Here is a 25,083-nt window from a genome sequence, read left to right on the forward strand (position 1 = left end):
AGTAATCGAAGTACCAAAAGAGTCACATTCTTTTAAAGTCTTTTATTCATATTTGGTGCCACTGAAACCAGTTACTACAATATCCATCAGAACCAAACAAGATAGATATGCAGTTTTCAGAAGGGAGGCAATATAGAGTGAAATGAAATGATTATGAAAAACTATACAAATAGGAGGATTCTGAAATTGATCAACTGAAAATATATTAATGGCCATAAGCACATACTTGTCTTGGGACTAGAAGAATGAAGAACCCTCAGTTCTGGGCCAGGATTCTATGCTGATTGGTTTCTTTCCATTAGCCATACCCTAAGTCAGCTGGAGCCTATCAGTCTGTCCCCTTCAAAAACTCCAGGCTAAAATCCTGGAAGACAAGCTGTCAGCTGCTGGGAGTATCTTGAAAGTCAAGACTTGGGTTCCCTGATTTTTTTAAAAAAAATTCTGCTGAAAAGGAATTTGGGACTTACTTTGATTCCCTCTTTTCAGGGTTGCGCTCAGCTTTTCTTAATCACAAGACAAGTGGATTTTGGGAACTCTTTCTCGAATTCTGAAGAGGAAACTTTGGGAACGTCACTATTAAAGACACTTTTTTTTTGTTTGTTTTTTCCCATATTGGTTTGCTGGGGATTCTTTTCACATGCAGAGCCATTCACCCACTGGACTAATCATTAAGTAAGGAGGAAAGAACAGTAATTTGTACTTATGTAAATTACATCTACTGGAAGCTAGAACAGAGTAACTGAAGATATCAATACATTTAGAAAAGGTTCTATCAAAATATTGCTCTTCCATGAAAGCGCCTACTCCCTTGTCCCAACTGTAACTCAAATGACAGCTTCTAATGACAGGTTTCAGAGTAGCAGCCGTGAGGAATCAGAGTGCTCAGTTTTAGAAACCATGCAACAAGCTTCCATAATTTGAAATGGGGAGTCTGAAGTTTTCCCTACACTGAAAGGGTTTCTAAAATATCCAAAGTTCTGCAGCACATCAATGTGCTACTTTGTCAATAGGACAAACACAATTAATCAATTTTTTACAGTTAATTCTGTATGGTCTATTCTTTAGATTAATATCTGAAATGCAATTTCAATAATCTGTGCTATAGAAAAGGAGCTTGCTGTGTGAGAAAGTGAGGAGATGCATGTTTTACTGCAAGAATTTCTCCACCCACTTCTATAATGGAAATATTTAGAATATTGCTTTTTGAATTCCAGAATAATGCAATCCCAGACGATAGTGGGATACAAAAACTAAAACATGCCACATTTATATGATATAGCTGCACATGTTCAACCACATGTCTCCCTAAAACTAAACGTGTCTCCCTAAAACTAGAATGATTGGAGATTCATCCTTTACTATGCTGGTCTCCAGACTATGCTGCACTATCTAGACGTACCTGATGAGAGAGGAGCTGAATTTCAATTTCACCTCTGCATGTTCATTGTTCATTTAAATTTAATTTTTTTCGGCATAGTTCAATGTTGTAATGGTAGAGGTTTGTAAGAAACGTCACTCAAACACCTGAATAGCTTAATTAGAGCTGTTGGGTAAATCATGTTTGTTTGTTTTTTAAAAGCCCAAGACTAAAATGGGCTGTGGCCTATTGTATAATATGTACTGGAGGAATCAGCTGTGTATGTATTAACATAGTCAAGCTAAACTCTAAACATTGCATTGGAAATCCACTGAATGACTCAGAACTAGCAAATGAATATGGACCATTTTATCTGTTCATTGTTCTAATTCAGCCTTAGTTACTAGTAAGTAAAAGCTACTAGATTCTGATTGCTCTGTAATGTGTGTGAAAATAGTGGCTGGTCTCACCCTTGATAATGTACATGTACTCACTTCAAACACTACTGGAGATTTAAGTAGGCAAAAGACTGAATGTAGAGATGACTAAATTGCCCTCTCACCACTACAGGTGATCATTCAAAGTCTGAACTGAAATATTTTTACAAGTTTACACTGGAAACTTTGCATGGCTGCTACCTCTGTCAACCTGTGTTGTGGATAAATTGAGGCTTTTAAGAGCTGACGGTCCAGCTCCTTTCACAAGAACTAAATTTCACCTTTTAAAAGATATAGGTATATACACAATTACACACACGTACACACCTGCTTTTTAGTATATATTAGGCTACATTCTACAGAACTAAACTATATAGACTTGTTTTATATTTAAAAATATACTAAACACAATCTTTTCCTTTCTGACTCTCTGTTTGCAGCATGGAAAATTTTCTGTTCACACTGGAAGGATTTAAAAATGAAGCTTGTAATGTAAATGCTAATAATCTTCAAAATAGCAATATGATTAAGTCCACTTATAATGTAAAATTGCATAATATAATTATTGAAAGTTTGTTTTACCTTGAATGTGAAATTACCATTACCAAAGCATCTTAGACATGCATTGTCTAGTAAACCTGCCACTATATAACATTTAACAGCTCTACTGTTGCAGAAAATATATCAAGTATCCCTGTGTGTGTGTATATAAAGAAAGAAAGAGAATTGGGGGACACGACTTTACCCATTTAAAATATCCTCCTAGCCCTGAACATGATATCAGGTGAGTGGGGACCTTTGCACCTGGAGCTCATCATCAAACCCATATGGCCTACTTTTCTTTCATAGCTGAATTTTTAACTAGGGCCTGCAACAATGGCTCTTTAGAGGAGCTCACCCACTTTACATGTAAGTTTTCTTGACTGCATAGAAAAAGTGCTGAGATTATAGATCAAAGGCAAAGTATCTTAGGCCACAGCTTGAATTACAACTTTACTAAAGATGACCCAAAGACGTATGGTGTTGAAACTTGTTCGACAACCTGGAACATCTGACTTCCCTACAAGGTCCTCAGCCATCTACTCCTTGTTCAGCAACAGGGAGAAGATACTTTACCCTCCCACTCCCTGGAGATGTTCTCACCTGATACAAAAGCCTCCATTCTTGGAGCCTCTCCTATCCATTTGAACAATTTTTCTTTGCCAGTCAATCTTCATGGTCTGTCACTCCCGGTGGCTTGCTGTCTGCAGAGGCTATAAGCTGTCCTGGCTGAAAGTCGTCATTATTAAGTGTGAGGTGGTCACTGCTTGAGGTGTCTCCAGAGACCATGAAGCCTTTGCCTGAAAGAGTATTACTGGAAACAATCAATACTTCTAAATAATGACATGGGAGCAGTGCTATCTGCTCAATGCAGGAAGAAGACTGGAAGCAGCTCCTCCCTGATGTACATTGGTAATTAACATGAGGGAACTGTAAGATTCCCTCTATCATCCACATTTAGGTGGTGTTCAGATGACAGTTCTTTCTGCTGCCTGCTGGTTCAAAAAACAGAATCTAATTATGGACAAGTGAAACTTGGCAGCTGGGAGTCACTGGTACTGAAAGGCTTTGCCTCTTGCATGAAAAACAATGTGGCTTTTATTCCCTTTTTTTCTGTTCATCTTCAGAACAGTAACTCTGAATGAGCTATACAAAGACATTTAATCCCCACCTCTTCTTTATCCAAAGGATGTTTACATAGATTGCTTTCCCACAGTTGGGCGCACACATCTAATCCTCTAAGCTTTGGCAAAGGTAAATTGCCACTTTACTTTCCTTGCAGAAAGAGGACAGCTTCTGTGAACCAATGCCCCAGGAGAGAAGCCAAAAAAGATAAACAAACACTTTCTTCTAATCTGCCCTACTGTCTAATTAAATGCTCATATCCTACTTTTTTCCACAGGACCTTGCCTCATTCAGTACACAGGATGGATATTGCTCACTTAATTAGCCTATTCAGTATTTCGGTTTTGTTCTCATTGTTAAGTGTGTGGCCTTAGGCCTTATTTACTGCACTACTCACACACTGTTCTGAAAATAAATCATTTTCTCATTTGCTTTTCAATGTCACTAATTACTGTTGTTCACAAACATGAACTTCCATGAGATGTGAGGTGGTACTATCCGTATTTGTACAGAGATGAAAGTGAGGCACAGAAATTATTATCAAAATTATCCACTAACTTTGGGTGCCCACTTTGAGATATGTAGGACCTGATTTCTCAGAGTACTTAGCATTATATAGCACTTCAAATGTTCAGAGCACAGCTCCCATTGACTTCAGATGAAGTTGTTAATGTTAAGCACCTCTAAAAACTCTGGTTTAAATGACTTGCCTACCATCTCCGGATCTTTTCATCAGGCCCCTGCCCTGTGGACCCAACCAGCTCCCCCCTTCACCATGAGCCGGCTGCACGATTTGCAGATGGTTCATTTCCAGACCGCACCGAGGAAACATCTATACACGCTCATGCTCCACACTCTTCACTTCCTCACCCTCGCGTCCCACCCCAACACAAAGTGGCGGGACCTCCTGCCGCCTCTGGAGGGTGAGGAGCCCCAGTGGGCCAGCCTATATTCCACCTTAGCCCCAAGGCCCACCGGGGATATCAGTTGGCGGCTCCTTCACAGGGCCATGAACACAGGTGTGTACTTGGCGCGGTTCACCCCCGTCCCGGACACCTGCCCCTTCTGCGGTGTGAGGGAGACCCTGGCGCACATTTATCTGGAGTGCATCAAGTTGCAGCCCCTATTCCACATATCCTGTTATGTTTCTGGTTGCACTTTTCCCCTCACCTCCTTATCTATGCACTCCCTATCTATGGCCCCACAAAGTCACGGGACCTCCTGGTCAACCTCCTCCTAGCCCTGGCTAAAGTGGCCATCTATAAAACAAGGGAGAGGAGGTTGGCTGATGGGGTCTCCTGTGACTGTGGGGCCTATTTCCGATTCTCCATTCGTTCACGCGTCTGGGCAGAGTTCCTCTGGGTGGTGTCTGCTGGCTCCCTTGATGCCTTTGAAGAGCAGTGGGCGCTGTCCGGGGTTCTCTGCTCGGTATCCCCATCAGGTTCCCTTCGTTTGACCCTTTGACCTCACTCCTGTCCCTGTTATCTCATTAGTTGTCCCCCGGAATCATTTGGCTTCCAGGTCCTATGGATCCTCCCCTTAGCTGGGGGGAGGTCCTTTAGCAGTGGGTGGGCTTTTGCCTGCCCACTTCCTGAATCCCAATAGGATCACATAGGAAATCTTTGGCAGAAGCAGGGATAGAATCCAATTCTCCAGGGCAGCATTCTACTCCCTTAACAATTAAGCAATTAAGCCATCCTTTCTCTCCCCTGCGCCAGTCACTACACACCTTCTACAAGCTGTCGAGGGTTCTTTACTTAGTGTCCCCTTCCCATTCCCTGATTTTAACCCTATGACCTTCACTCCCATCCATGTTTTTTCATTTGCTGTCCTCACAAATCACTTGTAGTCTGAGTTTGACCCCATTAGCTGGGGGGACTTTAGTACTCCATGTCCACTTTCGGTTCCCTGATTTTTGCCCTTTGACCTTCACTCCCAACACTGCTTTTTCCATTTGTCCCTACTATTTATTTGTAGTTTGGGCTCAATGTCCTCTTCCACTCATTTGAGGGGGAAGGCCTTTAGCTTTGGGCAGTCTTAGGCCTGCTATCTCCAGGCAAATACAACAAATAAACTAGGTGTCCTAAAGACAGTTCTCTTTCACTACACAATCTTGACTCATCCTCAGCATATGTCAATCCTGTGCACTGAGGCAGTGGTCATGTAATTAACAGCACATGTACAAGGGAATACACAGTATCTTGATTCCTGGCATTTCTTAATTTGAGTACTTGAGTTTGCAATCTCAATACTCTTTTAACAGTTGTGTGTATGTAATTTAGTTATAGAATATGGAGGAAGTGGAACATAGGAAAGAAATGTTGTCTAGCCAAAGTTTTATTTCTATGAATGTAACATCTTTGACTCTTCTCTGTTTGTTCTGCAATGAGGAAAGGGATTTTCAGCACAAGTGAATATGACAATGTTGGGTATAATCACCATGAACAAAATAAAAATATAAAACATACTTCTAGTGTGTGTAATCTCAAAAGCTACTAAGAAACTGTAAAATATCGTTTTATACAAAGACACATTTCACAATGAAAAGCCCAATGCAAGATTAGGCCCAAAATTAGATTACTGACCATTGTATGCAAGTCAGCTGCTCATTGCCAAGAATGAGCAAGGTGTTCATAGTATCAGATAAAACATCAATTAACAGCATTTCTTTGGAATATTTTTCGTAATTAGTTGAATGCAGGCACTACATAATTAAGTGAAACACATTTCTTTTTTAGTCGGGGGAAAAGATTCAAGATGTGTCCCCAACTAAACCATGTTTCAGAACAGCTGATAAATGGATAAAAACATGAAAATAGAGACCGATCTTCATGTAGACTCTTAAAAAACTTTGCCAAAGGGAGTTAAAACTGGCAATAGCATGTCTTATGCTTTGTAAGACTCCTCTAATAACAGTAAGCTCACGTGGAAGTTCATCTTTTTAAAATGATCCCTTTGAGCAAAATTCTAGCCTTAAAGCCTGACCCTGCAAGCCTTATTTGCATGAGTAACCCCACTGAAAGTCAATGGGACTAGTTGTGCAAGTAAAGCTTGACAGCACAGGCGCTGACTTTTGTTTTTGCCGGTGGGTGCTCCCCTCTGCCTCGTGTGTCCCCTCCGTGGAAGCAGTGGATGAGGTCTTGCGGGGAAGAGGCCAAGCAGGGGCAGGGCCATGGTCCGGGCACTTGGGCCCACAAAATAAGCTGTTCATAGGATACAGTAGGTGGGTTTAAATACAGAAGAGTCTGAGTATGCATTTCAACTAATTCTAGGTAAAAGAATGCGCCTAAGTTTGTATTTACATCCCTAAAATATCATGGGGTGTACACGTCAGGAGATCTCTGCAATGATTTTGTAGTCTTCTGCTACACTGAAGTAAACTGTAACAATAATCAGAACGCTTTTAAGGATAAGTATTTTGAATCTGTAGCAAGTTGACCAGAAGAGGAAAAAAGAAAAAAGTTAAACTTCAGCGGCTTTTAAATGAACAGGCAAAACTAAAATGTCTTCTGAAATAAATTCTCAGGTCTTGACATTGAAAAATCAAATCAAACTGGTTTTTTAATGTCAAGGAACAAGTCTGCACAACTGAACTGTGTTGGCTTTAGGGTATGTAGCTGATCCAATTAAACTTTCCAAAGATTAAGAGTATTGTTATCTTCGTTTGTTTTTACACAGCAGTTCAATGAAGGTTCTGGGAAGCAAAAGCAAAACAAACTAGATAACCAAGGAAACCACCAGATCGTTCAATTACATTCATGCAATAACTGGTATCTTTTAGCAGCTCTTAAGTAATTACTGGCTCAGTACCAGTGTTTGCCAATTGCAGTAAACTATATAACAAGTAATTTGTTCACATTACAGTGCATTCCTTCCTCTGCAAAAGGTGGCTTAATATCAGATTTTTTCTACGAAGTAGAAGTTTTACTTACTTTCTTTCCAAAATAAAAGCAAGATGGAAGTTACCATTGTTAAGTTTTCACTTTGTAATACATTATGAATGGCTGTATTGAGGGAAACTAAATTTCAATTATCTGCTTTGCATAATGTTGACTTAAAATTAAGTCTAAATATAACTTAAAGTCATGTGATTGACTAAATCAACATTGGTATAGCCTGACAAATATTCTTTTAAAAAAATGTATATTGGACCTTGAATATTAAGAACTTTTTAAAACACATTAAAGCATCTTTTTCTCTATTAAAATTGAAATTCACCAGGACTGTGTGCTTAAAGCTTTTTACACACAGTTTAGTAAACGTATACTTCAACTATCATTCAATTCAATATACAGCTGTTACCAACTCTCAGATAAAAAGCAAGGTCAGTAATAAGGAAAGAGGACAGCAGTCTACAGTCTCAAGGTTATGCTTCTCCAAAATATGAAAGCTTACACTAGGAATTTGAAAATAAGATAAATGTTAAATTGATGCTTTCAGATAAGCCTTAGTACACAAATCACAGTTGTGTTTACTTAGCACACTCAGGGTGTCATTGTGCTTGGTGTGGCAGATAAAATGAGTTGGCAACACAGTTTATCACAAATCTTACTATTTGTTTTTTTTCTTAAGGACCCGGCTCCTCACATAATGTGACTTGTGAGATGCTCATATTTCATTCAGTAAGAAGATTCTAGCCCTGGGGGTTTCAGAAGAAACTTTTAAGTGTGAATCCTAAAGTCTGAAAAACAGATAGCTAATAAAAAACCCAAACATTTTTAAAAATCACATGGGGGGGGGGGGCGGGTGCCTGCCCCATGACTTTGAATGGTTGGGGTTGGTAATATTGCATGAAGTAAGGAGAGTCCCTGCCCCAACAAGCGTACCATCTTGGGTTGTGACAAAAGCAATAGGTGAATGAACTGTTTGCATGGAGATTTGTCTTTATGAAATATAATGGGTAGCAACTTGGGGTCTCCAGTCTTATTCACTTTCAGGTTAACTCATTATCTAAAAAATGCGTAGGAGTAGAACTGATAAGCTCTCAGTCTCCTGAAGCCCCAGTCCTCCATAATACAAACTGGAGTGACATCAAATCACCACATCATTTGCCCATAACAATATGAACTTTACAAGCTTCCAGAGAATCCACTTTCCATGGTTCCTTCTGCTTTGCACACTCATTGATAGCATTCTTCATGTTTCAGAGTAACAGCCGTGTTAGTCTGTATTCGCAAAAAGAAAAGGAGTACTTGTGGCACCTTAGAGACTAACCAATTTATTTGAGCATAAGCTTTCGTGAGCTAAAGCTCACTTCATCGGATGCATCCAATTCATCCGATGAAGTGAGCTGTAGCTCACGAAAGCTTATGCTCAAATAAATTGGTTAGTCTCTAAGGTGCCACAAGTATTCCATTCTTCATGTTTGTGGATCGTTTGAAATTCTCAACACAATGCTGCCTGTTACCTTTACAATAATGGTTCTGTTAGCTTCCAGGTGTTTGGTTTCATCATGCGTTCTCATAGCTAGAGTTCAGTAACCAGATATAGCATTCAGTTGAAATGTCTTTGCCATGTGTACCAACTGCTCACTTTGAAAACAGAGCAGGCCCATCTGCATTCCAAGAGTTGCAAGATTGAGAAATATATGTTCTTAGATTCTCTGCACGGTTCCAAAAAGCATTGAGTGGCATGTTCAGATTCAGTCAATCAGGAATCTGCCATACCTTTCATATCAAACTATTTATTAAGTGGGTTTCAGAGTAACAGTCGTGTTAGTCTGTATTCGCAAAAAGAAAAGGAGTACTTGTGGCACCTTAGAGACTTAAATTTAGATTTAAATTGGTTAGTCTCTAAGGTGCCACAAGTACTCCTTTTCTTTTTACTTATTAAGTAGAGCACCACAGAAGTTGGTAGATGATTTGACATTTTTAAATAGGCATAGCATTACAACAAAAGGTTACAGGTTATTACTTTTCTAAAACAGTACTAGAATATCCTATTCCATCACACAGCAGGCTATTCTAGGATTAATAACTGACATATAACAGGCTGACAGAATGTGCCTGAAAATTTCACCCTCTTAGTCCATAGTTATCCTGCTGAAAAGTGGTAAATGGATTCTCCTGATTCACTGTTGCAGCTGGCTTCCGACCCCACCCGAGTGGCTTTCTAGAAAGCGGTCACAGCGTGTAGGCTGGGCAGTCCTTAGAGGATCCCAGAAAACAACTAAACCTCAACAGAAGACTTGGACTGTATTTTTTTTTTAATAGTTTCATCCTAAACAGCCAACCAACGCTCCACAAGAAGGGTAAGTTTTGATCCACTACAACTTGTGTGAACTGTCTTTGGAATGAGGTGGAGAACCCCCTAATCAAAGAATGCCACAGTAAATTTTGCTTCACTCCTAGAACAGGAAAATATGAAATCCATACTTTGGTTCCATAAAACTGGCCCACCACAGCGTGGTCATGAGGGTGGCAGTGGCTTTACCTAGAATAAATTATGTATAATACAGATTTAGCTCCCGATTACAGATGAAAGAGAAATATCTGCAAAGCTGAAAAGCATGGACTAACTATTCAATGCAATTTAGGAAGTTCTGGGTTTTGGTTTCACACAGACTGTAGAACTTTTCACATATTCAGTAATCTAACCCTATTCAAATGCATTAAAGCTAATGCAGGCACACATCAAAATTATCACTGACAGGGTGCCAACATGTAGTAAATTCAATACCAAAAAGCATATTAACAAAATGTGCTTATCTGATATAATGAATACGTCCTGTGCTGAGCACAGGCACTCAAGCTGCGGTACTGTATTTGTATTTCCATGATGAAGACAGTTAACTATTTCTAAGATCCTAATGAGTACTTTGAGTTTTTTGAAATGCCAAGAAAAGATGTTGGTACTCAACCAAATTATTACCAACATGTGTAGTTTTCAGCGGATACCATACTGCGTATGTAAATGGAGTGCAAAAAGAATGTGCAGCATGATGTTGATAGTTTTCGCAGCAGCAGGATTAACTACATAAAAAGAGTTTTAAAAGGCTTCTTCAAATTTGTCTAAATAAATTGGACAAAATGCAAAAATCCTGTTAGGAAAACATTTGGGTGAAATTTCAAACTTTAACCACGGCATTTAGGTTTAATTTCAGCAATTCCAAAATGAGATTTTTTGGGGGTGCATCATGCATGGTCATATTGCTTGGCTGGGGATAAGAGAAGTAGTAATCCAGATCTATACAGCCCGTCCGAGGCTTACATTTTCAGAAAGTGCCTAGTACCCACCCTCTGCAAAAAAATCAGGCCCCTTTAATGTGTCAAGATGGGTACTTAAGCAGAGGCACCCAGAGTCACCGGGGGGGGGGGGGGGGGGGGGGGGGGGGAACGACATCAAGAAGCTTTATGGAATTAGGGCCAGCTTCTTTTCAGCAGTGCTGAAAAGAACAAGAATGAAGGTAAAGAGTTTAAGCCTAGGATTTATATATTGGTTGGATTTCAGATTTAGCATTAAACACATTTTTAATACAGATTATACCAATACTTTTCATTACATGCAAATTTCTTAACAATAGGGTATTTTATACTACTGTATTAATCTGTCTCCAAAAGCACCCTAACAATTTGAATAGAGAGATACATAAGATAATTACAGTCAACCATAGAACATTGGGGACTTCAACATCCCACTGTCATCCTCAGTGAAGAATAAAAGTAAAAGGATGAGATGGTAAGTGATGTAGATGAAATGCAGAACTGGAGCTGAATGCATGCAGGCAAACATTTATTTTTAGTGAGCAATACCAGAAGCATACATTACTCTTCTGGGCACGAGTCCATATTTCTCAATACTCCTGAGTATAATGCAGAAATATTTCTAAGTAAAGAACAAGTTGGTTTGCCTTGCTCTGTCCTGTTTTTCTAGGTTATCTATAGAACTGCTTCCTTCTATTTCACTTCATTTTCTGGAGTACCTTCCATCAAAAGGTATCAAAGACTTTAACTTGTTGTTTGTAAATCTCACAACAGCCCCATAAAATGTGGGCATTATTTTTACCTCCCTCCCTCTCACATTGTACAAACGGGGGAAAATGAAGCACACAGAGAATAAGTGCTAGGATGTAAACCCAGTTCTCCTGAACCCCCATCCTATGTATTAACTACTATGGCTTGCTCTGCATCTCAATCATTTTAAATAAGTCTTCTCAAAATAGCTTCATGTTGCACACACACTTGCAGCAAACGTTTGCAAGCTCCATCTCTACGTTTTTCACGAAGAATTCAAAAAAAAGCATGATGTGCTGCTCCAAGTGAAACCATCAGTTGACTCTTTATTTTGGCAGGGTTTACCCCTCCCCCCCCCCCCGCCCCGAAATGCTACTTAACAGTACCAAGCTCTTGCCTCTATTTATAGTGTGTTCGTTCACTTCATCGGGCTCAGCCCTGCAGTCCTTCTGCAGGGAAAGCCGAATGACCCTCAGTGAAGTTTTGACTGCAAAAATCAGGCTGTATGTTTTTACAAAGCCAGAGATTTTCAACAAGTCTATCTTTTAAAAAAGAAAGCCTTATTCATAAAGCTAAGCCAGGAAGTAAGATCTTACAATAACAAAATAATTATTTACATAGAACTGATAGAGCAATACTTTTGCCTGCAAAGCCGAAAATAAATATAGGATCTGGTTATGAATTATTAGGTCCTACGATATAGGATAGACCAACAAGCCACAATCTAAGGCCACGTCTACACTTGGAGCACTTTACCAGTATACGAATATTGGTATAATACACTGGCAATGCGCTCCAAGCATGGATGCAACTATGTCAGCACAGTTGCACTTTGTGATGATATAGTAACCCCCCCACAAGAGCGAGACAAATTACACTGGAAAAAAGTGCAGCTTTGCTGGTATAGTTACATCTACACTAGGGGCTTCTGCTGGCCCAGCTAGTCAGTCAGAAATCCAACCTGTTCACACCCCTCACCAACATAGCTATGCTAACAGAAGTCTGTAGTCGTGGCTCAAAGAAAGTTCACAGGGAAACAGTTCTGACTGTTCACCTGTGAACTGATATCTTAACACATTTAGATTACCACAGTGGTATTCGGTGCAACTGTTTAGAGTTAACTTATGCAGTTGAGAATAGTAGTCAGAATCCACACTCAATAGCATGCCTCTAATCCTGATACCAGTAATAATGAATATAAAAGTTACTCCCAGGCTGTGTCTACACTTATGGTGGCATGCAGAATCCAGGCACTACACATGCAGCTACACACCACAATGAAAAGCTCTGGCAGCAGGAAAAGACTCTGGCAGTTCCCTGCTGCTGGACCTTTGCCTGCTACCAGAGCCTTTCACTGTGGCAGGGAAAGGCTCAGACAGCAGGGATTCATTGGGAATCTACACTGCTAAAAACAACAGTTAGGCATGGGAGGCACTGCCTGGATGTGTAGAGCACCATGTAAACTGGAGTATACATCCTGTGGTTCAGGCATGTAGGGCTCTCTACTTGCTTAAGCCATGTCTCACGGTCCACACGGCTATTTATACCCACGTTAGCAGGGCGTGCAGTATCCGTAACCTTACATGCTGCAGGAAGTGTAGATATAGCCCCCGACTAAGGCCCTGATTCTACAAGATTACGTGTATAGGTGGACCCCGGTGCGTGCCTGGAGCCATGTGAACTTCAACAGAGCCCCACACGGGTGTTGAGGTCTGCCTGCACAAATCAGCTTCCAGGACTAGGGCCCGTATCAGTATGTTACTCAATGTCATGTGTGAAAGTTTGTGTAGCTAGAATTTCTCATATGCCTTTGTCTCTTCCTACTCTAGCAGCAGACTGATCAAAAAAAGAAAGGAAATATCAGGCACATGTAACTATTGTTCCTTTCTAGCAAATACAGTTCTTCAGGTCTCATCTCACTTCTACTTTTGTTTAAAAGTCATATTGTAATTGAGGGTCACTTACAGCTTATAAGTATAACTCTGAATTAAATGCAAGAAGTGAGCTCTAAGAAAACATTATTCACTGTATATGACATATCTTTGAACCTACCAACATTTCATGATATTACTACGTTTATTGTAAATAACCCACAGAGCACTAACTATTCCCAGAGAGCTCCTGGGATAATTTTTTTTAAATATATATATATATATAAATAAAAAACAGGAAACCCCAGATCAGTGTCACTGAGTACACAAGTGCAATTAACGTCAGCATTAAAATAGAATATGTGTTAAAATCCAGCTAGAAACAGTTATCAACTATTTTGAAAAACATCACTAGTATATCCCAGAAAATAACAGTTCTATTTCCCATGAAATGTTTTTAGACACTTTACAGATCACTCTTAATACAACATGGCTTTAAGAATTTCTGATTCCATGTGTTACTGGGCACAGTGGTAACTAGGTTTGTTTCATTTTTTACCTAGCATGAAGTTGGTTGGTCAGATAGAAACAAATTATATGGCTAGAAAATAAAACCCACTGTTAAATAAAGTAAACAAAAAAAGGAAGCCTTGAAAACATACCCGGGGGAAGAGATCAGCTTATATATTTTTTTCATACTGTTGTATATTTTTTCATAAGGTTTTTCTTTCACAACTGTTTAAAATTAATTTAGTGCTTATGAAAAGTGCCAGTTAACCAGCCCTAAAGACTGAAGTCTTATTTATCCTCACCAGATACAGCATGGGCAGAACAATGAAGCCTTTACCAAGCTATCCTTCCAACGTTCCCTAATACAGACCAGGAGGGATCATTACTAAAGCTAGGTCTAAACTAGCTTAAAAAAAAAAAAAAAATCAAATCATGGCCACTATGCCAAAGCAACCAAGGAATTAGCTGCAATGAGGATACTTGGGCATTAAGGAGTGGGCTAAAGCTACCAATTTATTTCATACAGCACCAACAAGCTGAAGTATGGAATGACTTTTGGTTACTAGGCAAGATTTGAACATGGTACTTCAAGTTGAGAGGCCCTGCATCCACTGATTCTAATTCTTTCATTTGTCCTTTGTTGCAGCAGTTAAAGTAGTGTACACCACTGCTCTCAGAGCTGATTCAAACTGAACTAACACGAGGTACATCTGGATAATTGCTTATCAAATTATTAAAGTGTTAAAATCTTCAATCTCACAGAACACATTAATCAAATATTTACTGTTAAATTAAGGCTTGTAAAAAGTGCTAAAGATACTGAATGTTTAAGTTTCTGGGTTAGATGCTGCATATCTCCATGTTATAGTACAAGCAATCTGTTAATAAGTAGCTGGATTCAGCACACATAGCACTCTGCTAGGGTGCAAGCAGGTGCTTGGTTTCTTGTGCCTCCCTGCCCCTCATCCTGCTGTTCCTTTTTTTTTTTTGGTGCAGGCTAGGATCTGGTCCAGGAGAAGAGAAACCTCAGTCCCCAGCCTATCCTAGCAGTGGACAAGTGGGAGTGGAGACAGACATTCATTGATTTGTTGGGGGAAGTATTCATTGCCTTGGTGGTGGATAGGCTGATTAGCTAGTCTTGCTTGTGAGAGGGCTGGCTTTAACTGGGACCTCCCTTCAGTCAGCAGCACAGGAGGGTATTTGGCTTCAAGCAGTAGGGCGTACCTGATCAACAGGAGAGGGTAGTTTCGGGAGGGAGCATACCCTGAGGACTGGTGTACTTTAGCCTTGAACACAGGCTTAGTTGGTGGACCATGGGCTGTTGGCATATTATCAGGGCTTGAAAAACCTAAGGGCAGGTCTTCACTACCTGCCAGATCGGCGGGTAGTGATCGATCTATCGGGGATCAATTTATCGTGTCTCGTCTAGATGCGATAAATCGATCCCCGAATGCACTCCCCGTTGACTCTGGAACTCTAGCTCGCGAGAGGCAGAAGCTGAAGTTGTGTATCTTAGGTTGACCCCGCCCGAGTGTAGACCAGGGCTAAGACTCCCATCTCATTCACCTCCTGGGCCTCAACTGGTCCTAGACGTATACTGATACATTTGTTAATTCTTAAACTGTTTTTGCAGAAAGTGATTAGTTCTAATAGTCTTAGCTATACTGCCATGCATACAAGCGTGTCTCTGTGGATGCATGCTGAGACAGGAGAATATTACCAATGCAATTTATCCAAGATTTCTAGGCTAGAGATAGGCTTACAGGACAATCAAGTGTAGTATCCATATGTATGCTTGTCCACCTCACTGTTACCCAGATGTAAAACAGTAACATCATTAATACAGTTGGGGGGGGGGATTCCTCAGTGAAGAAAGCGTGCAAAACACGGGTCTAGTGGTCAGGGCACTGGACTGGTTTTCAGGCCACCTGGGTTTTTCCAGCTCTACCACTAACCTAATGTGTGACAATGGGGAAGTCACTTCACCATGCCTCCACCTCTAGAACCCCTCCGACACATTGCCTGTCTTGTCCATTTAGATTGTAAACTTTTCAGGGCAGGACTGTCTCTTACTATGTCCTTGTACAGTACTTAGCATAATGAAGCCCCTATCTTGGTTGGGATCTCCAGGAACTACTGCAATATGCTTCTGCTGTATCTATTATTTCTATGGGACACTAAGGGAAGGCGTGTGGTATAAGAACCTAAGTAGAAAAGAACAGCATTGACAGATCTTAAGAAAAATGACTCATTTAATTTTACCTTTTGTGTAGTATGAAGTTAATTCAGATAACTGAGACTACCCTTAAAAAACACTGCATTAGTTATTCCCTGTGTAGATCAACCACCTTCACCAATATTTGTGTTCTCTAAAGCTGTTTCAGAATGCTACAGTAAGTGACGACAAATGAAAAGCCATCTTGCAGCAGGATAATAACGATACCTTCCTTCTTTGTTTCTGAACTTGAATGAATATCAGAAGTGACAAAACAGCAGCTTGACCAGGAGCAGTGCTATGAAAATAACTGTCAAACCATGCAAAATAATTCAGTATGATCAAGTCTTCCTCGGCAGCCTAAAGCAGTGATCATAACGAATTGCATCTAATGAGACACTGGGGGTTGTTGGCATATTATCAGGGCTTGAAAAAAGTGCGGGTAGTGATCGATCTATCGGGGATCAATTTATCGCATCTCGGCTAGAATTCACCTTGCAGAATTCACCACTTTACACAAAGATAAAAGGGGGTGAGGGGGGGGAAGGAACCATAGGAGAGGAAAATGAAAACAAGTACTGGATATGAAAAAGGGAAATAAGTATAAATAGCATGCACTAGAAGCTAATCTGCCTGCTAGGGCCAACAGATGTACAAGTAAGGTGGTGAGATGAGGGAGCTGTAAAGGAAGTTAAGAAGTTACGCTCTGATTCTGCAGGGATGGTGGGTAATGAAATGTACCCTCTTTCATACCCTTTAGTGACCACTGGGCAGTGGCATTTCAGACAGATTTTTCCCATATTTAAATCCAGGCTGTTACCTATGCCAGTATATATTTTTTAAACACTTTGCCCCATCTGCACAGACTGGCCAAACCTTGCTACAAAATATTATTTTAAATTGAAGGGGTCTTCTAATGTGTACAAAAAAAACAGTGTAGATGGATCCTCTTCCTCAGGAGGAGGCCAAAAAATAGTCTACACAGAGCTAATGAACCTACACTATCTTTCTTCATATGGCTCTATTTTCTAGTCATTTATATTACCTTTAAATGGCCTCAAAGAGCATTCGATCATTCTGCCAAGTCTTACCTATAAAAGCTATCCCTTTTTAAATACAAGAAGTCTTCTTTTCAGTGACCGTCCTTCCCTTCCAACTGACAATTAGATGCTAGGGGGGAATCGGAGAGGGGAAAATGACAACCAATGAAGGCAGCAGAGGGGAGCTGGCTTTAAACATTTTCCTTCCTCGTGGAAGCTGTCAGTAGACATACCAGGTTAGATAGCAGTAGGAGCAGCTGGGATCTTATGTGAGGATTTTTAAATATTTTGTTTAACCACCTTTTTGGTATTTCCCCCATTTGTCTGTCAATGACAAAGATGACGAAAGCTAAGATCTTTAGCATTAGGACTCTAAAACGGGACTTCTAAATCCATAAGTAGGCATCTGCATGATTTTCAAAAGTAATCAATTCAATACTTTTGAAAGTCAGACAGGTATGTGAATATGGATTCAGAAGCCTAACTTTATGTTCCAATATTGAAAATCTTAACCAAACCGTTTAAAAAAAAAAAAAAAAAAGAACAGTTTGCCACCAGACTGTCACTTCACTCTACAACTGAGGCTCTCTCTCTAGTTAAAACACACATTGCTTTTTTATTTCTGACAGGCTGCAATCAAAATGTTGTCTGGCAACAGAACAATTTTTCACTCTGCCATAAGCCTCCAGTGTTCATGTTTTGTTTTGGAGTAAAGGTTCTTCAACTTCTCTTCTTGCATCTTCCCCTGAACTCAACACACCTGAAAAAAAACCCTTCCCCTGGTGCCCCTCACCCTAATTTTGCTTTCACTGACAAAATTGGGAGGCCACACCATTAGCATGACCGACCTCTTCTTTCCCCCAACCCCAAATCCAGGTTCACTCTGGGTGTGTTGACAATGAAGCTGTAAGGTGTAATTCCCAGCTCAGGTAGGCATACCTCCTCTAGCTCTACTTGAGATAGCATGCTAAAAAATAGCAGTGCGGCCATGGCAGTCCAGGGAAGCAGCTCAGACTAGCCACCTGAGTATGTGCCTATCATCTCCGACAGGGCGGCACTTAAGCATCTGTCCCATCCAATGCCTGTGCCACCACAGCCACACTGCTATTTTTTAGTGCTCCAGTGCAAGCAGAACTAGCATGTGTACATCTGCAAGAGCTTGGAATTACAACTCCCCGCTGCAGACAAAGCCTATGTGGCTTATAACAAGTCTACTCAACCGTTCAACTATACATCTTAGTTCAGACAGAGCCCTTCAAAACCCAGTACAACCTGTTTGTCATGTGTACAAAATCTAGATCCAGCTTCCAAAACTCAACATTAATACTAACCTGTGCAACATTCAGTTTCACTTGATGTGAACTTGCTTTCCAAGCATTTGCCGTGATGCAAGCCCTGGGACGTTTTAAGGGGACATATAAATCAAAGTGACAACATATAAAAAAATTCTAAATATAAGGGTCACTTTCCAATATAATTACAGCTTCCTGTTTATTTGTATTGATAAGAAATGTCAGGGTAGAGCCCTCCGGGGGTTAAGATAAAAGCAAAGGTTTTGTCCTGACATTTAGTTTCTCAGCATGAGCCAACTTACAGAATTGTTCTAGTGCAGTGCCTTTTTTCTTTTTTTAATTCTATCAGACAACTAACATATATCTGAAGAGGTCTACCATTTTATTTACAGCCTGTACAGCGATTACAGAGCAAGGATCTGCGTTACAACTGGGCTGCCTCAGGCTCCTGACTCTGCCAGCCTACCCACTATAGTTCTTATCTCACCCTTACTTTATAGGCAAAATGCTCCATTATTTCTGCTTTGCCTTAAGCCAGCCTAGTCCCATTAACTCACAGCAACAACAGAACGCTGAAGCTACTGATAACGCTACGCTATACAGAGGGCTGTACAGTGGAAAATTTCCTTCTTCCCAGCTGATGCGGTCCTTGGGTTACATTTGAAATGCTAGAGATACACACTTTGATCACTCTTTACGAGGATCTTTAAATGAAACCTAAAACGTATGGTAACATTTTTTAAAATGTCAGCTAAGTACTTGTCTATGAACGAAATGTCATTATTGTGTAACAGTCTTCACTAATAACTGTCAATCATAACAATAAGATTGTTTACAAATGATTTGTATTTGGTACTATACAAGTTACTGGTCTTGTTCATGTTTCATGAAGAAAATGAGAATTCTATTTCATCATGTGAAACAGCAAATCAGACTCTGAACCTTTTCCTAAGGAAGTAGTATGTGACTTTAAGAAATTTAAGATGATTGACAAATACCATTAAGATTTGTATTCAGACTCCACATTTAAAACAAATATGCCCGCTTTGTATACTTCATTTTATGAGCTCAGGTGGGGCTTGAAGACTTTGCTGATAAATGTGAGGCTTTCCCAGATGATGAAAAGAGGGAAGTAGGGGCTAAACCATCAATTTCTAGATTCCATTCATTTTTTTTTTGAAAGCTTCTAGTTTCAGTAATTGCGAAGAAAACATTCTAAATATAAAGTGAGACAGTGCTGTCATCTTGAAGACTCAGATAGACTTCATGCCTCCTAAATTATTCCCAAGTGAAAGCTGTGTGAAACTAACATCTCTGCTATTCAGTAGCCAGCACTGAAATGAACAAGAATCCTAGTCTATTTCAGCCAGCTGTTGCTTTGCAAAGGTATGAGCAGCAGCAAGCACTGCAGCTCTTCAGAAAGAGAAGAGAAGAGCAGCAGATTTTTTCCTTCCCAAGCCCATCAATCAGAAGGTTCTGGGACTCTTCCCCGCTCCCATTTCCAGCAGCGCGAGAGCAAAATACTGAGATCCTCCGCAGTGGCCAGGGACAGAAACCCTGTAAAAATCTCAGTATTCACCGTCATCCCCACAGCTGAGAGTTTCTCAGCTAGGCTTCTTGCTATAGTACTATCCCTGAATCCAGGTAGAACCCTCCCTCCACCCCCATATTTTTCAGATCTGCCTAAGACTAGTGGGTGTTTCAAATGACACCCAGTGAAATTTTTCAAGATCTATCTTTAAATCTTCAGCAATCGTAAATAACCTTTCTAGATCTCTGCTGCAGTATAGAACTGGCCTTTATGGAACAGGTGCTTATGGTAACATCTGTTAAAAAAATAAAAGGAAGGAGAAACAAAGAAATTGTACAAGTGGTACTTCGGAAATGGGATTCCCTGAGTGGCGGAAAAAAAAAAAACTTCACTGCCAGAACTGGGTGAAACTGGCAAAAAAGAACAACAAAAAAACCCTTCAATTAAATTTCAGGGTGCACAATCACATGTTGTTTGCGTGGAATTTCTGGACCTTTGGTGCAGGTGAAAAATCTAAAAAGGCTACGTATTCAAATATACACTCTTTTGAACATTTTACTGTGAGTGACAGCTGTTTGTTCCAACATGGGGGTGTGTGCCTGCATGAGGCTGCATGGTCTAACACAGGGGTGGCCAACCTGAGCCTGAAAAGGAGCCAGATTTTACCAATGTACATTGCCAAAGAGCCACAGTAATATGTCAGCAGCCCCACTGATCAGCGCCTCCCCCTTCCTCCTGATCATCTGTTTCATGGTGTGCAGGAGGCTGGGGGTAGGGGGGGAGCAAAGGCATGGCAGGCTCAGGGGAGGGTGCGGGAAGAGGTGGAGAGGGGGCAGGGCCTGTGGCAGAGCCAGGGGTTGAGCAGTGAGCACCCCCTGGCAGATTGGAAAGTTGACACCTGTAGCTCTAGCCCCGGAGTTGGTGCCTATACAACAGGGGTTGTCAAACTGGAGGGTCGGGACCCCTCAGGGCTCACAAGGTTATTACATGGGGGGTTGCGACCTGTCAACCTCCACCCCAAACCCCACTTTGCCTCCAGCATTTATAATGGTGTTAAATATATAAAAAAGTGTTTTTAATTTATAAGGTGGGGGGGGTCGCACTCAGAGACTTGCTATGTGAAAGGGGTCACCAGTACAAAAGTTTGAGAGCCACTGCTATACAAGAAGCCATATATTAACTTCTGAAGAGCCGCATGTGGCTCCGGAGCCACAGGTTGGCCACCCTGGTATAACTAGTAGACTGAGCAATAGGCTGGGAGGCACTGGCTTCTGTGTTCTGTTCCCAGATCTGCCATTGTTTGGTCTCAACTACAATACTAAGCACTGCTCTCTTGAAAGTCCATAAATTACTATTTTACCTTTACAGTTCATAGACCGTTGGTTTGAGGTTTTTGGGTTTTTTTGGTTTGTTTCTTTGTTTTGTTTTTTACAACACTCCTCTGACTCCCCTCCTCCACTCCAGAATAACTTGACCTGTTATTCGCACTAACAGCTCAAACATTTACAGTGAAAGCAAAGTAGTCTTGAAAAAGGAGCATAAAGAACTGTTTAGGGTAACATACACCATAAACACCACACAGCTCAACTACTGCAGATAACCATGCTTGTATATTCTACCATCTTTTGAGAAACTGCAAGGATATTATCAGTTGTAGAACTTGTAATTCTAGGAGACAGCTTTTTCAAGTCAGCAACTCACACCTCATTCTGTTTGCTCAGAGCTACGGGTTAACTGCTTAAGACCTGTATAGACTTGGCAAATAACATGCTAGCCCAATCTCTCCCACTGGCAGCAGAACTGGGGAGGGAGACAGCTTTCTGCCTGATCTCCCTCAGGGCAGACTGAAGCCATTAATGTGCTTGGAGTTCCACAAATCATAAGTTTCAGAGTAACAGCCGTGTTAGTCTGTATTCGCAAAAAGAAAAGGAGTACTTGTGGCATCTTAGAGACTAACCAATTTATTTGAGCATAAGCTTCCGTGAGCTACAGCTCACTTCATTGGATGGTTTTCCACAGTATACATCCGATGAAGTGAGCTGTAGCTCACAAAAGCTTATGCTCAAATAAATTGGTTAGTCTCTAAGGTGCCACAAGTACTCCTTTTCTTTTTACAAATCATAAGGCTAGCCCTGTGTCTACACCAGTTAGTTTTATTCTTTGTCTTCAATGCCAATACTAAATAAAAATAAAACTCATTACCAGTTGGAGGTTAATTGAGAACTTTAAAAAAAAAATCTTACTTCTAGGATATATCTTAAGATGATACATAGTCAAAAGTGGGCAGGTGTTTTATAACAAAATTTGTTTCTGTTAATAACTTCCAATCAAAGTATCCATTCTAATTCCCTAGCATAAGAGTGCTTTGCATATAACAAATTTTTTTTATTTAATTTTGTGCAAATTATTATGTTTTCTTCTGTGGAGGGCAGGGGAGAATCTATAGTGAATGATCAATAAAAAGTAGCATCCAAAATAGAATGAAAGAAATAAGAGTCAGGCATACAAGGAGTAATATTGAATGGATATTTTACAACCCCCTTCTGTCCCTGTAATTTCCCTTCTGTCCCTGTAATAATAGGACCAGCATGGATCTATATAGGTGATGCATTTAATGATTCTGATTTAGCATTCACTCAAATCAAAGGGAATCTTTCTGTTGACTTTGATGTGTGCTGCATCAAGCCCTGTATATGAATTAGTACCATGTATACACCTACACTACTCCACATTAACTACTTCTTTAATCTTGAGCACTTAATTTGCTGAAACCCAAGTTAGTATTCTAGAACCTTGGCAGTCAGTTGTTTTACACTCCTTTTTCCTGCCACCCCCTTGCTCCCTTCACTTCAAAAAAAATCTGTTCAGCAGATCTAGATGTGCTGATTAAATGGCTTCAGCAGACTCCAGTCATATTCTCTCCACCCCCATATATCTGTGCAAACCTCTGGGAGAGCTGCTCATGTTGCTCAAATAAAATACTAACACTGAAAGATTGCTTTCCTGCCATTACCATATTAACATAATTATGGGCCCTACTTGTCAAGGTTGTTGTTCCCCACATGATTAGCATAGCCAGGAGAAAGGAGCCCTCTGTGCATTAGATGCAACAACCAAAGCCTCCTACAGAGCCTGCAAAAATACATACTTTTAGCTAGCTCTTTCAGATGGCACCAGCTCAACAATGTCCCCTCCCAGATAAAACTTTTTATAACACTCCTGAATGTGCCTGGCACAGCCAGGTGTCCTTACCATGCCTTGAAAGTGAAATATGGTCCTGTTACGGTTTATGGTGGTCTGTAAAGAGCAGATGGGTCACATAGTGCTGGCTATTCTACTGGTTTCCAAGGGCTATGCCACATTAAGGACAATTTAAAATACATTAAATATTTTTACTTCTCTTCAGAAGCAATTGCTGTGGTTACCACAGTGATGTTATGTGATCATGAATGAGACCAGGTGGTCCACGAGAAAGAAAAAGTGGAGATGGTCCACTCTGCATGTCCACATTATGGAAAGGCTGAGAGGCCGTGAACTAGCTCCTGGGCATGCACTACATTATGGAACAAAAATAGATACAAAGTGTTCTGCCAACCACCCACAGCATTATGAAGCTTGCTGCTCACCTCTGTATTAATACCCCCCAGGGTGAGCTTGGTGTAAGAACCTGAACTATGATCCATACACACCCAAATGCAGAGTTAACCAGAAGCTTTTGTGAATATTCCTTCCACTTTGGGCAATGAAGCCTTTGAAAAGACCCTCTACCCACAGCCGTCTAGAAAGCCTCCCTTTTCCCAGTCCCCTCTACTGATCCCAGGGATCCTGCCCATAATACCACTGCCTAGATCTCAAAGCGCTCCACAAAGAAGTCATCTCCATACCGTCCTTTTCTCTGTTACCCTCTTTGACAGTCCAAGTGCCCATATACTAGTGGCCCCTGAAGGATCGCCATGTCTATAGTCTCTGAAGAGCGGCCTCTTTATTCCCCACCACCACTGGGAGGGTTGGGGGGGGGGGGCGAAATCTATATATCACCTACGTTCCCACCACCCTATTATCCCCCGAGAAGCCGCCTACTGGGGGCAGCCCCAGCACTTGCCTGGTTGGGGTCAGAGGCCCGGAAGACGTGGCAGGCCACCTGTGACTCGGGGTTATCGGGCTGCGCCTTGATCAGGTAGGCGAAGTAGGTGAGGTCGTGGCTGTTGTGGATGAAGCGGGAGATGTGCTGCGCCTTGTGCTCGAAGATGAAGACGGCCGGGTTGGCGCTGCCCGGGCTGCCGCTGGAGGTGGCGGGGACGCAGCGGAGGTTCGGGAAGCCCAGGAGCAGCAGCACCTCCCGGGCGGGCACCGAGCTACCCAGGGGTCCACCAGGGTCCTGCCTTTGGCTGCGCCTGCGGATCTCGGCCATCAGCCAGGGGAGCATGGGCAGCGTGGTCCGTCTGTCCAGGCAGGACCAACCCACATACCACAGCTTGAACCGCTTCTCCCCCATCGCCCTCCCCACCGGCTGCGGCTCCGGCTCCGGCTCCAGGGGGTGAGGGAGCGTCTCGTCCTGACCCTGCTTCTCCATGCTACGTTGCCAGACAGCAGCCGGGGGGTGCAAAGTGCTGCGGAGCAGCCTCCCGCCGCTGACCGGGGCAAGGGGAGAGCGGCCCCCAGGGGCAGTCAGAGGGGCCTAAGCAGGCACAGCAGATCCAGGGAGCGGGGACCCCCTACCCGTGCATCGTGCTCGGCTTCCCCCCGCTACACTGGCAGGGCAGGACTCGGCGGGAGCGGCTCCTGCCCCTCAGCCTTCCTACGCCTGAGCTCGCGGCTGTCACACCCCCTCCGCCCCGACTGGGCTGCAAGGGCCCCAGCGAGCCCCGCCGGCAGCCCCCGCGCCGCAGGCAGCGGCACAAGCAAGCAAGCGCTGTTTCTCGCCGCTGTCTCGCCGCCGCCGCCGCCCGGCTGGTGCAGAGCCTCCGCCTCCTTCCCCAGCCATGCGGGGTCAGCACTAGTGCGAGCGCAGGCGAAGGGAGGGGGCTGATTCTCCCTCTTCCTCGTGGCTCTGGGGGCGGAGGGAAGGGGCTACGCTCCAGCCGGGGCACTCCACTCGCTGCCCCCGCCAAGGAGGCGGGAACTCGCCCGCCCCATAATCAAAACAAAACCAAACGTGGCCTGTCCACTCCCCCGCCGCTCTTCCTCCCGCCCCGCCAGGTGTAAGAACAGGC

General features: G+C 42.0%; 1 protein-coding gene across 4 annotated transcripts in view; it reads right to left on the reverse strand.

Annotated features, from left to right (window-relative positions):
- TBC1D4 (TBC1 domain family member 4) overlaps window positions 1–24,861 on the reverse strand; it is a 159,416-nt gene extending 134,555 nt beyond the window's left edge. For all 4 annotated transcript variants that reach the window (XM_077812371.1, XM_077812364.1, XM_077812397.1 and 1 more), the window contains exon 1: window positions 23,973–24,861. In XM_077812371.1, coding sequence (XP_077668497.1) covers window positions 23,973–24,443 — 471 coding nt within the window. In that variant the 5' untranslated portion in view covers window positions 24,444–24,861. The remainder of the gene's footprint in view (window positions 1–23,972) is intronic.
- Between the last annotated feature and the right edge of the window lie 222 nt (window positions 24,862–25,083).

Source organism: Eretmochelys imbricata, chromosome 1 (genome assembly GCF_965152235.1).
Source record: "Eretmochelys imbricata isolate rEreImb1 chromosome 1, rEreImb1.hap1, whole genome shotgun sequence".
Taxonomy (NCBI): Eukaryota; Metazoa; Chordata; order Testudines; family Cheloniidae; genus Eretmochelys; species Eretmochelys imbricata.